Source organism: Candoia aspera, chromosome 2 (genome assembly GCF_035149785.1).
Source record: "Candoia aspera isolate rCanAsp1 chromosome 2, rCanAsp1.hap2, whole genome shotgun sequence".
In the NCBI taxonomy this organism is placed as follows: Eukaryota; Metazoa; Chordata; class Lepidosauria; order Squamata; family Boidae; genus Candoia; species Candoia aspera.
Genome location: NC_086154.1, coordinates 253,373,452 through 253,390,890, shown reverse-complemented (window position 1 = coordinate 253,390,890; position 17,439 = coordinate 253,373,452). Strand labels below are relative to the sequence as shown.

At 40.1% G+C, this 17,439-nt stretch overlaps 1 protein-coding gene across 1 annotated transcript in view; it reads left to right on the top strand.

Annotated features, from left to right (window-relative positions):
* Nucleotides 1-17,439, top strand: part of DCC (DCC netrin 1 receptor) — a 652,649-nt gene that overhangs the window by 481,604 nt on the left and 153,606 nt on the right. The window contains exons 14-15 of the mRNA XM_063293179.1: nt 3,384-3,494; nt 10,557-10,751. Coding sequence (XP_063149249.1) covers nt 3,384-3,494; nt 10,557-10,751 — 306 coding nt within the window. The remainder of the gene's footprint in view (nt 1-3,383; nt 3,495-10,556; nt 10,752-17,439) is intronic.

Below are 17,439 nucleotides of genomic sequence, written 5' to 3'. Positions count from 1 at the left end.
GCCTGGGGCAGGAGGGAGAATAGTCACTCCTGGGGATGGCTAGTTCCTTAGAGTGGCCCTGTTCAGTTTGCAGGTCATAGAGAACTTTTAGCCATTGGGTTCCTACCACACTTACATTTTATTATGTATTATATTTATTCTATAGTTTTATATGGTTTTTTATCCATATTTTATTGTAAACCACCCGAAGTCCCTTTTCCAGAGAGATAGGGAGTGATAAATCAGGTAGGTAGGTAGGTAGGTTGGTTGGTTGGTTGGTTGGTTGGTTGAGGTCAGGAGAAACTTTGTGACCAGAGTCTGAACTAGATTCCTTATAAAAAAGCACAAAAGAATTCAGTAAAGATATTGGAATGCATTTTGGCATCGACAAGTGTGCAACCAGAGCCATAAAGGCAAGCAAAATTGTTGAAGATGATGGAATACAACTTAACAATTAAGATTTGATAAAGGCAGCAGCACCAGAAGAAGGCTACAAATATTTCAGAGTCTTGGAAGCTTCCGATTTATTGCCAAATCAAGTCAAAGAAAATACTTTTACCAAATATATCAAACGATTTTGGAAAATATTGAAATCAAAGTTAAATGGTGGAAACATCATTAAAGCCATCATTAAAGAAAAGCATGGCCTGGATGACTACATTAAGAAAAGCCAAGAACCCTTGCTGAAGGAAGTCAATTAAGGAAAGCTCTTGAAAACAACAGAGGTAAAGGCTGAGTATACAAAAGAAACAATTGAAAACTGATGTGTTAATTGGAAGAACAAACCAATGCATGGTCAATAATTGAAGGATACAGAAGGAAAAGCTGATAAAAACCCCACATGAAGTTGGTTAAGATCAGGAGTGTTAAAGAAAGAAACTGAAGGTTTTATTTTAGCGGCTCAAGAACAAGCTTTGCCAACTAATTGCATGAAGGGGAAAATTCAACATGTAGCAAACAGCAAAGTTGCCTTTGTAGTGAAAAGGATGAAACAATTGACCATTTGATCAGTGGCTGCACCAAAGTTTCACAAGCTGACTACAAGCAGCGTCATGACCGAGTTGCCAAAATTATTCACTGGAAACTTTGCCAGCGGTTTGGATTTGACTGTAGCCAGAAGCACTGGGACCATCAAGTTGAGAAGGTTTTGGGAAATGAGTGGGTTAAGATCTTATGGGACTTCAAGATCCAAACAGACAGGCAGCTTGTTCATAACATGCCTGATATAACAGTCATTGAAAGGAAGCAAGTCTGGTTCATTGATGTTGCTATACCAGGTGATGCTATGATTGAGGAAAAACAATTGGAAAAAATTACAGAATACCAGAATTTGCAGATCAAAGTTGAACACCTATGGAAAAATAAATCTGTTGTTATACCAGTCATGACTGGAGCCCTCAGAGCAATCCCTAAAGCACCATTTCGATATCTGGAAATGTTGAATTTATTCGACCTGAACACCCTAATTTTACAAAAAAAACCCACCTTGCTTGGAACTGCTTATATTCTCAAATGCTACCTTAATAATTCTTAGGTCCTTGGTTAGGACTTGAATAATTATTCATTTCCACCAGTCTTAGACTGTGAATCTAACTGTAGATTATCCACAAATAATAGCAACAACAATGCTAACGACAACAACAACAATAATGTCTAAGTTCTGGCACATCCTTCAGCTTATTTTGATACTTGATCAGAATTAGGGCTGTGTAGCACTTCTGCGGATCTGCCTGAAGACCTTAGAGCAGGTGGGCCTTTTCCCAAGGTCTTTCAGTAGTTGCAGAGATGGCTGAATGAGGATGTTGTAGAAGGGTGCTTATGTTCTCACACTCACATGTGCGAAACCACCTTTGGGAGATTGACCCTGAAGCACCGCATACAGCAATGTCTGCAGGGAGTGTCAAAATCTGCAAGATGGGTGTAACATCACAGTCTAAGCCCTGCTCCTGTTGTCCATGTCTACAAAAGGGTCAAGGCTTGGATCATGACATCTCCCTGGCCACCTTGCAGATTTTGGTGCACAAACACCCCATGAATGCTGTTGACTGCACAGCTGTAGTTTTGGTTGCATGCTGAAAATCTACTTTCATAAAGAGATGCTGTAGGAAAAGGTGGTATGATTTTCAGTGCTTTTCATTCATTTGTCCTTTCTTTCATTCACTCATTCACTCATTCATTCACTGAGCTTATAGGCTGCTCTAAATGGGAACAACATTTAAAAGTTCATGTTCTCCATGAACTCTATCCAAAAAATTTCTACAGATCAATAGATAGACAGAGCTAAATTGGTTTACTGTGAGGTTCAAGAGACAACTGTCAAAACCCCTTTTTTATTCATGGGTGCTTATTGGCTCCTGAAACTGTATAAATCCAAATCCCAACAAAAAACTTCTCTAGGATCTTGTACCCTGTTCACAGAAGAGCCACCTGATCTGGTCTGCAAAACTACGCATGAGCACCAGATGGCTGCAAGGAATTACAGAAGACTTTCTTAGCTGCCATCTAGTGGCGGTCTGGATCTACAGAGCTCAAATCGGATAGCACTGCCTTAGTGGAAAGCTTTCAAATTGTTCAGGAAACACTGGGGTTCCATAGAATCTAATCTAAAAAATACTGCTTGGAGTAAGTAATTGACATACACTGTATTAAGGTGTTGGATTAGGAATGTAAGCACTGGCACATTCAAGCATTCGTTCAATGACAGTCAGGAGACCCGGCTCTTTCTACTGTTTTAATGAAGCGAAATGACCAGCACAAGAAGAAAGCTGCGAATGCCCCATTCCCACTCAAACCTACATTTAAAACTACATTCTCTAAATTGCCCTCTGCCCCTCTTCCCACTAAAGCATGTCACCCCCCTTCCCAATCCAGGTGGCTCCTCTGAGGTATCTTGCTTGCATGGCCTTGGGGTAGCCTATGCAATAAGTCCCTGGCCATAACAATTCAGTTCGCACTCCAATCCAGCACCCCCTCCCATCTGGGAACACAAAGTCTGTTCACACCGATAAGAGAATGATGGAAGATGCTCCGATAAGGGGTTCTGTGAACCTTTTGATCGGAGGGTCTGACAAGGAGCCCAAGACACCGTTCTAGTCCTCCGTTCAGCACAGAAGTCAGCTGGGTGACCTTGGGCCAGTTACTCTCTCTACGTGTTAGACTGGGAAGTAAAAAAAAAATCTACCTACCAGCCTACACAGGGCCAGTGTGATGGATCATGGTTCATAACTTTCAGTGAAGAAAACTTCATCCCACTGATGCGCACACACATAAACATATTCACATGGGGAGGGGAGAATTAGGTTTGGGGGACATAATGCTATGCTAGAAATGAATGCATTAATGTGGTTCATAGAATGTCAGCGGTGTTAACCAGACCTTTTCTATTTGATTTGTACTGCAAATAGGTCTTGACAAAGGAAGCCAGTATAGTTTCCAAGTTGCAGCTATGACAGCCAATGGAACAGGACCTTCTTCAGAGTGGTATACTGCAGAAACTCCAGAGAGTGATCTTGATGGTAATTGTACTTATTTTCACAGTTGTTATGCCTGATTTTTGCTCAAGATAGTTGCCTTGTCTTTCAGGTAAACTTCTGTGAAGGTCAGGAGGATCCAATGTCCAAAGTCACTGGAGCTGGTGCCTGAATAATTTCTTGAGCAGAAGTGTTTTCATTGACTGCATGCTCCTAAAATTCTCTCTGTATGGGCAAGTGAAGCAGAAATGAGAGAAAAGACAGTTCTGTTTTCTTCCATTATTTTCACAAGGAGTTTCTAGCACCTGTCTAATTTTAACTTCTGTACCAGCTGTTGCTACCATGTCTTTTGCCAAAATGGAACAATTGGATGGATGCTCAGAGCCAGGATTGTTTTCACTGTAGCCTTCAACTTCAATATTTTCCATACTGTGGGTCTCCCAGGAGATATCCAAAGAGCTGTTTTGCTCTGTGGCAGGTCAAAAATCTATCTGCTTAGCCCAATCTTTTGGAATTCTTAAAGCCTGCAGGAAGAGTCCATCCTGATTTTGAAATGCTTCAGCCACAAGTCCCAAGTCAGGGGCTTCATTAGAATGTAAGAATGGATTCACTGGAGGAAACCAAGATCTCTCATGGCTAGCCTTTGGTTTCTGGAAGAAAGCTTTCCAGAAACAAATGACATCAAGAGACATCTCCATTGCCCCCCCCCCCCACCCCAGCATTTGGTACAACCATAAAAAGTTTCCTTTTAGCCATTATGGTTAATACATTTGTTGAAAGATTCAGCCTTTCAGGGATATGGAAACCCACTCTGATCCATTCCCAAATTAAAGAGAGTTATATTAGTGCTGTTGCTAAGGCTTGGAAAGCTATATGATTAGTTTCCCAATTATGAGCATCCCAGTTTAAAAACAACTTCAGAGAAACTGGGACAGGTGCCAAGAAGGGTAATGAAGTGGTCAGGGGATTAGAAACTAAGTCCTACAAGAAGAAGTTGAGGGACCTGGGTATATTTAACACTGAAAAAAAAAGGAGCAGATGGGAGAAATACGGTAATACTTTTCAAGTATCTGAAGAGTTGTTTCACAGATGAAGGCCAAGACTTGTTCTCTTTTTTCCCATAGTGCAGGACCCAGAATAATGGCTTTAATTACAGGAAAGTAGATTTCAGTTGAATGTAGGCAAAAAAAATGGTAATTTTGGATACATTGGAACTTAATGACTAGAGAGGTGGCATGCTACCCTCTACTGGATGTGTTCAAGCAGAGTCATACAACTTTAATACAGATTCCTGTACTGAGCTGGAGGTTAAATCACGCAGACATACAGACCTTCCCTTAATGCTGCTGCTTTGAGGATAAGCACCATTATGAAAAGCACAGAAAAGATAAAAGAAAAAGTGTGGTAAGAAAAAGAAATATAGCTAAATTTAATTTATGCCAACACCATTTACCTGTCTATATCTGTCCTTCCAAACCATTCTTGCTTCCACCATGTCCCTACATCACTTCACATCTTGCCTTTTATTCTTCAAGCATCTCACCTCTTTCCATTTTGAGGATCTCCTCAACTCCATCCAACTATAATTTTCTCAGTCTTCCTCTTCATTTATTTGTTCTGAGCTTTATGCCTTATTCCTTTGCTCTATATGACCAAAGTATCTCAAAATACTTCTGTACTGGTCACTCACTTTTGTATTCAATTCACATTTATTTATTTATTTATTTATTTATTCATTCATTCATTCATTCATTCATTCATTCATTCATTCACATTCACATTCACATTCATTCTCAATCCAATCTGTTCGATCACACCCATCATCAGCCTGATGTTTTTCATGTATTGGGATTTCAACCCCCAAGATCCCCCAATCAGTCTGACCTCCACCCTTGTCTCTGTGTAGATAGGAATTCTGAGTGTTGCAGCTCAAACACAACTGGAAGTACCAGGCTGGGGAAACATTCCTTTAAAAGGCTGAAATTGGCAGGGCATTTGATTTGTCAGAGAACTTTGTTGTTGTTTATTCGTTCAGTCGCTTCCGACTCTTCGTGACTTCATGGACCAGCCCACGCCAGAGCTTCCTGTCAGTCATCAACACCCCCAGCTCCCCCAGGGACGAGTCCGTCACCTCTAGAATATCATCCATCCACCTTGCCCTCGGTCGGCCCCTCTTCCTTTTGCCCTCCACTCTCCCTAGCATCAGCATCTTCTCCAGGGTGTCCTGTCTTCTCCTTAGGTGGCCAAAGTACTTCAGTTTTGCCTTTAATATCATTCCCTCAAGTGAGCAGTCTGGCTTTATTTCCTGGAGGATGGACTGGTTTGATCTTCTGGCAGTCCAAGGCACTCTCAGAATTTTCCTCCAACACCACAGTTCAAAAGCATCTATCTTCCTTCTCTCAGCCTTCCTTATGGTCCAGCTCTCGCAGCCATATGTTACTACGGGGAAAACCATTGCTTTAACTATGCGGACCTTTGTTGTCAGTGCTGGGAGCCCAGAATCCTCCTGAGTGCTCAGACTGAATGACTCAAATGAATGGATCAAAAATCCATTATTGATAACCCCAGTATGTATTCATTTCAGGAGAACGATTTCAAATCTAAGGAGACATTTTTTGTGGGCTTTCATGATTGGAAGCATTTTTGCATATCTCTGTAATTTAACAGTCTACTGGGGATCACCCAGAGACCTGCTATTAAATCTGGAACTAGCTTTTGCCTACCCCTTCTCTAGATGATCTCTTTGAGGATCATCCCTGTACAGAAAGAGATCTGCAAATATCTGCTAAATTCCAGCAGCGCTGCAGAAAAGATTGCTAAAGGGAGGCCCCTTTTCTCAACTTTGCTGTTTCGGTTTCCTCATTGCTGCCTGCTTGGCATCTGCACTAACATGGAAATGAATAATATCTTGAAGAATTCCCTTAACTCCCCATGGATATGCCTTTTAATTAGTGTGTTTTGCTAAAGCAATTAGAAATCCAAACAATGCAGCCTATCCAAAATTCCCTGGAAAGCCAAAATGGTCTTTCCAATAGCTGGAGGGGTTTTAAATATTTATTTTGAGCATCAAATCCCATGTTGTTTTTTCAAGAAAAAATATTTTTTCCCCAACTTCCTGAGATTTCCTGTATGGAAATGTCAGGCCCTGCTTAACTTTTTGAAAATTAGCCAAAGATGGCTAGATGCTGCTATGTGCCATCACAAAGTCTGAATTAAAGGAAAATTAATAATGTTTTGCAGTGAAAAACAATTAGCCTTTATAGTATTTTTTTTTTCCATTATACTCACTCTGTGGTAGGGAGGACCAAGAACAGGACATCTTGTCCCATTTAAAAAAATAAGCATTTTCTTTGGCATCCTATTGTATTTTGAGGGACGTGTTCTGTATTTGATCAGTTCTTCCTCTACTCAAGGGGGGGGAAAAACCTATCCCCATATGTGTGTATCATTTGTCAGGGAGAAAAAAATATGTCTTTGTGTACTTATTTATTTTATTTTATTTAAACTCTCTGCAAAAATCTCTGAAAACCCAAGCAGAGTTTGAACGAAAACTTTGAAAACCTGGATGAAATCAAATCAGGAAATTCTACTATGTGGACCTAAGATTTCTCCTACTTCCACCTCTTTCATAAACATGATCCATGTTTTTGTCATGTCCCCATGAAGTTGAATTTGTCTCATTTCATCCCCAAACCATTCCTGAGGCAGATGAAAGTTGTCCCTGACTTTTCCTTTGTTAAAATACTGTGTTCCCCTTTGAGAGATCAATTTGTTTTTCTTTGACTTCCACTCTTCATGATTGCTTCCATGCTTTTCCTTTAACCAGATATATCCTAATAACCATATCACTAATTTTCTTCCTACCTTCAAAATGACCACCCCAAACTGGTGGTGTAGAGCAGGGAATAGAAGAGGATTAGAAGAGGATTCCATGAAAAATTCACCTTCCTGCAAATTCAGTCTTCATTTTTACACATCATGTTCCTAGTTCTGGTCACATGACGTGTACAAATGGATTGACTCTGAATTCCCAGAAGCCAGAAGCGTTTCCAGTGCTGAAGGAAGGGTTTGCTTTCCATTCTCTTTCTCAAGGCCAGGAAATTGTGCAAACGTTACAAAATAAATTAGGCATCAACACAGATTTGAGTCCCTTGTATAATATCGTATACAGGGACGCGGTGGCGCTGCGGGTTAAACCGCTGATCTGTCGATCGGAAGGTCGGCGGTTCGAAACCGCGCGGCGGGGTGAGCTCCCGTTGCTCGTCCCAGCTCCTGCACACCAAGCAGTTCGAAAACATGCAAACGTGAGTAGATTAATTGGTACCGCTTCGGCGGGAAGGTAACGGCGTTCCGTGAGTCATGCTGGCCACATGACCCGGAAGTGTCCTATGGACAACGCCGGCTCCAAGGCTTAGAAACGGAGATGAGCACTGCCCCCTAGAGTCGGACACGACTGGACTTTACGTCAAGGGAAACCTTAACCTTTACCTTTATAATATCGTATAGGCAGGGCTCAAAATAATTTTTCTTAGTACAGAATTTAGATAGCCTGGCCATGGAATGCTGTTATTTTTATATTATTAGTATAGCACATAGTGAAACCAGTTTGATATTTAAGATCTATTTTTGGAACAGTTTCCCTAGCTCTTCATCAAGTCAGCAGTTATAATTATTAATGAACTATGTGATATGTTAACAACTTTCAACACTAAACTTCCTTTCATCAACCTGTCCCTTCTGACTTTGTTATTGCTTATTCTTACATTTGTAAAAATAATTACATTTGTAAGAATCATGCCTCAACCCCCATGTGAATACAATAACTTTTATAAAGCTGATTAAAAATGGCACATAATAATTATTACAGAAATAAATAGCAAACAATTTCAAATATTTGTATGCAACTTTAGGAAACAGATTACTTAAGCCTTGTATTCTCAGGACACCCTGTTCTTTAAAGTGTGATATATTGAAATATATTTCTAATTATGTAAGCATTTTTTAGCAAAGCATAGCTCAAAAATAAATTCACCTGAAGATGATGGTATATTAAAATCTTGTTAACACTGCTATATCTTAACATATCTGACATTCTAATCAAACTTCAAGAGTGGGTTGAGCCTTTCATTGCAAACTTTTAAATATGTTTGCCAAAATTCATTGCAAATCCCATAAAATATATCAAAGGCACAGAGAAAGTAATCAGGGTCAACACCACAGAAAAATGTTAGTCTCATCATTTTTTTAAATTGCTTTTTTAATTTCAATGTTTATGGTGGGAATTTTTCACAGGCCTTTCTGTCTGAGTTTGCTTTAGGATTTTGCATTGATGTTCTTTTACCTTTAGCTTCCTTGTGGCTTTAATATGACTGAGCAAAGAGGTGTCCACAAGCTATAGTCAAACAAGTCAAGATGTCATCGGTGACAATACCACTGAAGGTCCACCAGTCTTTTAGGTGCACTGCTACTTGTCGACCATACCCTGCAGACATAAGAACATAAGAACCTAAGCTCTGAGCCATCTAGTCCAGCAGTCTGTTCTTACAGTGGTCATCCAATGGCACAAGGAAGCCCACTTGTCTCCCAGCAGATGGCCTTCAGAGGCAGTCCCACTGCCATCAAGGCTAACAGCCACTGATCCCCATGACTTCCATGAATCAGTCCAACCCTTTTTTGAAGTGAGCCAGGCATCTCACCTCGTGATAGTGAATGCCAATGTTTATACATTGTGTTTTCTGCCTGCCTGCCTGCCTGCCTGCCTGCCGTCTGTCCTGATTCTTCCTGCCTGGGCTATTCAGTGGGGAAAAGATAACAACTTGTCTATTTCTGTTGTAAAGACATGAACCAGTCTGTTGCTCTTCTGAAGTGGGTTGTGGTACAGCAGCCTGTTTGCAAACTGACTAGGAAAAGATTTGCTTTAATTTTACAAGGTTTTTATAAACACCCACTGCTATGGAGGACAGCCATCAGGAAAATCTGCTTTCATATAATAAAATTCATTCAAATGCTTTGTAAATGCATATGCAGATTTTTTTTAAAGTGCCATGAGTGAACCAGGGGAGGTTAGGGAAGCATAAAGAATTTTTACAAGCACTTTGCTCTCGGCTAGCTAATTGGAATTGTTGTGTTTATGTTTATAGTTATATACTGTTAAAAATGTGTTTGTGGATCCTTTCCCTATATTTTCTCTCTTAAATTTATTGATCCCCTCTTAACTCCTTTTTATTGTCATCTCTCTTTTTTCCCCTAAAGAATAATAGTTCAGTTATGTTTCAGTTGTTGCATTTAGGAAGAGTACGTGGTAATATTTATTTATTTATTTATTTATTTATTTATTTATTTATCAAATTTTATCACCACCCATCGCCCCCCAAAGTGGGGACTCTGGGTGGTTTACAGCAAAAACAAAGTTTAAAATTCAGTGCCATTAAATACATATGAATATAAATAAACAGTAAAAATATAAAACGTAATAAAATCCAGATGGCTAAGTTTGCATCTCAACCCATGAGTACAAAGGGCCCTTCTAGCGCGCTAGCCATCCCCAAGAAAGAGTGTTCCCCTTCCTGCTCCGTGCATGCTGAGAGAACCAAGCTTCTAAGTTTTTGCAGAAGTCCAGGAGCGAGGGGGGCTGTCTCACCTCTGGGGGAAGGATGTTCCAGAGAGCAGGAGCCATTGCAGAGAAGGCTTGTTCCCTGGACCCCGCTAGATGGAATTCTTTTACAGACGGGGTCCGTAGCATGCCCTCTCTGATGACCGGGTGGGACGGGGTCAATGTGATGGGGATGAGATGGTCCCTTTAAAATATATATAATATAATATAATATAATATAATATAATATAATATAATATAATATAATATATGTAATATGAGGATGATTGCATCTGGCAAATGGCATGTTTTGTCCTATGATGTGCTGTGATGGAAAAAAAAATATTCAGCTAGGCAAGATCATTCAGAAGCTAAGCACAGTACTGAAATGATTTGCAGGTTGTCTCCCCTTCCCCCCCACAAAAAAGCAGGAATGTTCTTACCTAAAATTGTACTCTCCCTGTTGCTCAAATGCCTTTAAGTCAATAGTAACAACTCCTTCTTTTGACTTCCAGAATCACAGGTGCCTGATCAGCCAAGCTCTCTTCATGTCAGGCCTTTGTCAACCAGTATTGTAATGAGCTGGACACCACCGCTAAATCCAAACATCATTGTACGTGGCTACATCATTGGCTACGGGGTGGGCAGCCCCTATGCTGAGACGGTGCGGGTGGACAGCAAACAGAGATACTATTCCATTGAACATCTGGGTAAGTCATTGTTTCCCTTTCTGGTTGCTTGATATAGAAATGCTTCAACTAGAACCATGAAATCGTAACACTAAAGGTGGATCACAAGCCTCCTAGTCCAGTTTCTGCCTGTTTGCAAGAAATTCTCAGCAAGAGCATGCCTAGGGAAGAATTGGTTTGGGATTAACTGGAAATGCCAGACACACAGTTTGGGAAGAGAGTGAAAGAACTCCTGGATAATATATTTCTAATTCTGTATACTGTGGCTCCATCGCTCAATACAGTTGCACTATGACTAGAACAGGAGAGCCAGTTTGCTGTAGTGGTCAAGACATCAGGCTAGAAACCAGGAGACCAGGAGTTCTAGTCCTGTCTTAGGCATGAAGCCAGCTGGGTCACCCTGGGCTGGTCACTCACTCTCAGCCCCAGGAAGCAGGCAATGGCAAACCACTTCTGAAATCTTGCTAATAAAACTGCAGGGACTAGTCCAGGCAATCTCCAGAAATTAACACTGAAGGCCCACGCACAGAGAACTAGAACATAGACATGCACAGAGCAGTTCCTCAGTTCTACATTACTGCTGTGCCCAAGAGTTTAAGCTCTTTTAGAGTATAAAACAACTGGGATTCAGCTAGGCAGACTCATAGGCAACTGTTCCCTTCCAGTAATGGGATTCTAAAATCATCAGCATAAGGGGTTCATGGTACATTCCCCAGAGGCACCAGCAGGATCGGATTACTAGGCAAAGCCTAGGATTCCTGTAGCCCAGAGGACCTGCAAAAGACAGCAGTCCATTATTAGTAGTCACCACATTTTGCAGAGGGGGTGTCCCACGTGTTCTGAAGCAGAGTGTCAGAGACATTGCCATCACTGGTTCTCATGTGGTAACATAGTAGAGGTGGTTGACAAACTGGACAGTGTCCTGGGAAGAGATTCCCTTGTTTCCTTTCTGTTATGTGCAATTTTCCTTTACAGAGGATAATTGGGAGCAAAATGGATCCAGCCATACAGTAAGAAGTGTAAGATGGGAGTGATGTAAATTGACCTACAGTAAAAAATGACATTCTTGCTTCAAGGAACCCCATGGATCCCATTGTTGTGGGATTGGATTGGAAAAGTTATTTGGTAGAGGAAAGATTAAACATCCTACCCTAATCCTCCAGCTGAGGGAAACACAAGATTGGAAACCCTCCTTTCTGATCCCCCCTTCCCAGTGTTTAGACTTCTGACATCCTTATAATGGCTTGTAGTTCAGAGGTAGTGCCTGAGTCATTGTAGTTATAGCACTTCAGTATTTTGGATTTTATTTGGAACAGGTGCTTCAGAACCCAGGACAATGTGAATCCAGCACCTGTCAGATATGCCCATGTCACTCTCTAGCATTGTACAGCTGCTGCTGCTGCTGCATTCATGCAATCTTGGAAACAGACCCAGCTGCTTTAATGAGTCCCAGAGTGGTGCAGTGTACAAGCTATCTCTTCCAAAGCAAAGCCAAAGCATTGCATAGCCTCATTACTTAGCACCACAGCAGCAGAGGGCCTAGAATATGAGCTTTTCCCCCATATTAGAGTCTCATCCAGAAAAATGGGAAACTTAAGAGTCTCTGTTATTACTTAACTTGTATGCTGCTTCTTAATTTTGTTGGCATTCATAATGCCATTAGCAGATGTCTTTAATAAAGTTGTTGAATTGTTCAGGAAAGTGTAATACAGCTGATCAAATGAGGAACTAGTTGATCTGAAGACAGATTCTCAAATACAGTCAGCATTTTATATTCTGTGACTGCAGTGGTAGTAGCTATTCAGAACACACCTTTGCTGCATCACCAATTTTAAATGCTAATGAGTCCCATGCTATATTTCAGAACAAATTTACTCCACTGGTGCCAGGGTCTGAACACGATGGCAATCAAACCTGCATGCTTTCCATGTGTCAAAATAGTGCCAGGAGGTGTTTCATTATCTAGTCCTCATTACATACTTTCTCTGACACTTTGTCTTGGCACCATGCAGAGAAAATGTTTTACTCTACGGTTGAAAGGGAAACTTTGCCTGCTACTTCCAGGGAACAAAGATCAAATGCTGCGAGAATGATTTCCTAATGCTCATCTTCTATGCTCTTGTATTGCATAACTTTTAGACCTGTTCTTGGACCGTGGAGGGTTATTTCTGCAAACATTAAACCTGACTGAAAGGAATTCATGGCTACATCTGAATACATATCCGTACTGCAAACTTTATTCATTCATATATTCCTTTATAGTACCTCAGTTGCATTGTCCCTTCGGTAGTCCTAAACAGCTAACAATGGTAAAGATAAAGTCTCCCTGGAGTTGAGTTCAACTCCCTGGTGCCTTCAAGAAGTTTAGGCAGTTTTCTTTTTTTTTTAATTATAATTTTATTAAGAATTACAATTGCAAAGATAAAAAAAATACAAACTAAAAAAAAAAATAAAAGAATAAAAGGAAAATACAGAAGGTGCAGAAAAGAAAAAAATAGAAAGGAAAATAGAAGAGAAAGGAAAAAATAAGAATATAGTAAAGAAAAAGAAAAGAAATAAATGACTTCCCCATTCATCACAACAAGTGATAAACAAATTTAGTGACTTATCACTTTCTCTTAAAATATAACAAATGATTACTTCTTCCAATATCCCATCTCTTATCTGTAAACAAACACTTAAAGACTCATCTTTTCAGTCCTGATCAATAAAAGTCCATTAAGGATTACCAGAGAGAACAATGTATCTCTTTTAACCTTTATCAAATAAAACAACTTTATATTCCTTCCTTTTACTTTTAAAAATCTTGATCTTTAATCCCTTCCAATAACTTGAATCCTACAACTTGATTTCTTTTCATTTTGTCTTTGTCCCTGCTCACAAAATTTGTCAAAGCTTTAACAAGCCTGTTTTGTAAATCCAAAAAAAGAAAAATTATTCAGGTCACTCTCTTGTTTTGTTTTTTGTATATCCCTTTTAATTATTAAGACATCATCTGGTTTCTTTTGTATGTCCTTTTTGTCTCAGGATTAGTGACATCAACTGCTGCTAACTAATCAAAAACTGTCTAGCTTAGTGTTTCTCCACCCTGGCAACGTTAAGATGGGTGGATTTCAATTCCTTTGCTGGCTGAGGAATTCTGGGAATTGAAGTCCATAAATCTTAAAGTTGTCAAGGTTGAGAAACACTGCTCAACCACAGGTAAAAGTTCTCTCTCTTGAAACATAAGACTTTGTAGCCTTTAAAATCAGCACTAAAAGAGCACGAGAGAGAAAGAGCAGAAGAGGGAGTCTTTCTCTAAGGCTTTTCCTCTATTTGATATTATTTTATGTGTTTGAAGCCACAACCCTTGTAGCTGTTGCTGGTGCCACAAACAAGATATTTCCAACAAATCTGATACACAGCATGGTACATAAGCCCAGAGGGATTCACATCATTGGAGTGTCTGATTTTCACAATAGCTAGTCCTAAAGCTTGCCTTACTTCTGTGCGGGAAGACAAATAGAAGTTGATCCCCATAGGATTAAAATCCAAAAGAGAAATCAATGATGTTCCAAAAGAGTGGCCATTAAGTTTGTAAAGGCAGTAAGGGTTCATCTATGACAAATATGAGCAAGGAAAAATTCTGCTAATATACAGTTTGAAAATAGATCTGTTTCAACAAATGCACAGAAATATATTGCAGTCTACTTTCGTTTTAACTTAAAAACAAAGTAAGGTTCAAAGACAATTGGGACATCTGAATGGGAGAGAGGGGGTCAAAAAAGTCAAGATAGTATACATTTAATCAAAGCCCAGAACCTCTTTTACGCTTGTTATGCATGTGACATATTTTTAAAAAAGGGTCAGAGCTCTGATTTCATGCATTACTATGGAGTTTTCAATGCTGTAGAACAAAGTCAGTAGTTTAGCAGTTAAAATATTTTGGCACCTAATCCAGGGAGGTCTCCTTGACTAGTGTTTTAGCTAACCATTATGATGTCAATATACCCAACATTCATCATGGCATACATGATACTATTTTTGCATCATGGCTTGTTGAAGATACCATTGACAACCTTTTGCCTGATGACCCTAATGTGCAGCTGAATATTTTTGTGTCCCTCCAGCCATGTTTTCTGTGTCATAGAAAAATTGTGTATATGTTTAATTCCAGAAATACCTGCCAATTTGCACTCCTGGAGTGTAAATTTTATTGGGCATTCTTCTAGGAAAGGGTTCCCACCTGTTCTTCAAATTTCTCCATATCTCAGTAGACTGTATAATTCCCACTCTTTGTGGCTTTCTCACACCCATATTCACATCTTCCAAAACAATTATTAAAAATATTCTACCAGTATGATCTAGATCCTTACAAGATAAAGGGGATCTTAAATGTAACTTCTAAAGTCCCTGACTTTTCATGTTGGCATTTGTCTTTCACTGTTTTTTCTTCCCTGCCCTCCTTTGCTCTTAATTCTTGCCAAAGCTCCCAAGATTTTCTTTCCTGATCTCTAACTTCCATTTACTTCAAGTGTCCACCAGCAGCACTCTGGTTTCTGTAGTCAGAACTGATTTCTGGGCTAACTACACATTCCACTGACCAGTTAACATAAAATTAACATACAGAAGGGGAAAAGTCATTTTAGAAGTGAATTAGAGTGGGCAAAATCAATTGACTTTGAAGGTGGATGGGGAAAAGTGTATTTGATTAATCTTAAAAAGAGTGGGGAAAATTAATATATGTAATAAATCCATGTATAAGTTAGATGGGGAAATCCATTGATTTTAATAATGGTTTGCGGAACAGCTCATTTCAGGTCGATGGGCAGAGGAACCGAATGATTTCAACGTGTCTGAGAAGTTTATTTGTTTCAAAAGTGGATTTTAAAGTTGTAATGAGAGACCGTGGTATGTGGCTACCACTGTAGGGGAATACTTAGCACATTTGTGAATACATTTAGCATGCACTGAGCAGGTCCACTTTGGCCACACCTATTTTTTTTTAAAGGACTTTATTGATTTTCAAAGTATAGTCAAGATACAAAATATAAAGTATAGATAAGACAGAGCGCAGAAGTAAAGAAAAAAGAAAAAACTATAACAGTGTGGAATTTGATAGAAAGCACATTTAGTTTCAACAAACATTGGAACAAAGCTTCCCCTTGAAGCTGCCTCCCAAAACAATACAGTCCTCCTGCGTCTAAGAGTAAAGCAAAGGGACCGTGTTGCTTCACCTCTCTCTGCTCTGGAGCCCTTCTCGGCTTTCCCCCAAGTTTGCACAGCAGAGGAAAACTGAGAGGAACTTCCCTAGTGAGCATTGCGGCAGAAGTCTTGCCCCACAGCACCGCCAAAAGAGCTTCCGCAAGCACTACTTTCCATTTCATAAAAACATAACTAAGTAACTTGTAATGTCTACATATCTGAGTACAAGCAACTATCCACGGGTAGGTACTATCAATTCTGGCAAAGCAACAGCAAGACAAACCAGTCTTTAATTTCCAGTGCTGTGTAACTTTGTTCCCTTCTCTGAAAACTCTAGCATACCTTCTCCATAATGTATATTACATGGGTTTGTTGTTTATTCGTTCAGTCGCTTCCGACTCTTTGTGACTTCATGGACCAGCCCACATCAGAGCTTCCTGTCAGTCGTCACCAGCTCCCCCAGGGACGAGTCCGTCACCTCTAGAATATCATCCATCCACCTTGCCCTTGGTCGGCCCCTCTTCCTTTTGCCTTCCACTCTCCCTAGCATCAGCATCTTCTCCAGGGTGTCCTGTCTTCTCCTTAGGTGGCCAAAGTATTTCAGTTTTGCCTTTAATATCATTCCCTCAAGTGAGCAGTCTGGCTTTATTTCCTGGAGGATGGACTGGTTTGATCTTCTTGCAGTCCAAGGCACTCTCAGAATTTTCCTCCAACACCACAGTTCCAAAGCATCAATCTTCCTTCGCTCAGCCTTCCTTATGGTCCAGCTCTTGCAGCCATATGTTACTACAGGGAACACCATTGCTTTAACTATGCGGACCTTTGTTGTCAGTGTGATGTCTCTGCTCTTAACTATTTTATCGAGATTTGTCATTGCTCTTCTCCCAAGGATTAAGCGTCTTCTGATTTCCTGACTGCAGTCAGCATCTGCAGTAATCTTCCCAACTAGAAATACAAAGTCTTTCACTGCTTCTACATTTTCTCCCTCTATTTGCCAGTTATCAATCAAGCTGGTTGCCATAATCTTGGTTTTTTTGAGGTTTAGCTGCAAGCCAGCTTTTGCACTTTCTTCTTTCACCTTCATCATAAGGCTCCTCAGTTCCTCTTCGCTTTCAGCCATCAAAGTGGTATCATCTGCATATCTGAGATTGTTAATGTTTCTTCCAGCAATTTTAACTCCAGCCTTGGATTCCTCAAGCCCAGCTTGTCGCATGATGTGTTCTGCGTACAAGTTGAATAGGTAGGGTGAGAGGATACAGCCCTGTCGTACTCCTTTCCCAATCTTAAACCAGTCCGTTGTTCCGTGATCTGTTCTTACTGTTGCTACTTGGTCGTTATACAGATTCTTCAGGAGGCAGACAAGATGACTTGGTATCCCCATACCACTAAGAACTTGCCACAATTTGTTATGGTCCACACAGTCAAAGGCTTTAGAATAGTCAATAAAACAGAAATAGATGTTTTTCTGAAACTCCCTGGCTTTTTCCATTCTCCAGTGGATATTGGCAATTTGGTCCCTAGTTCC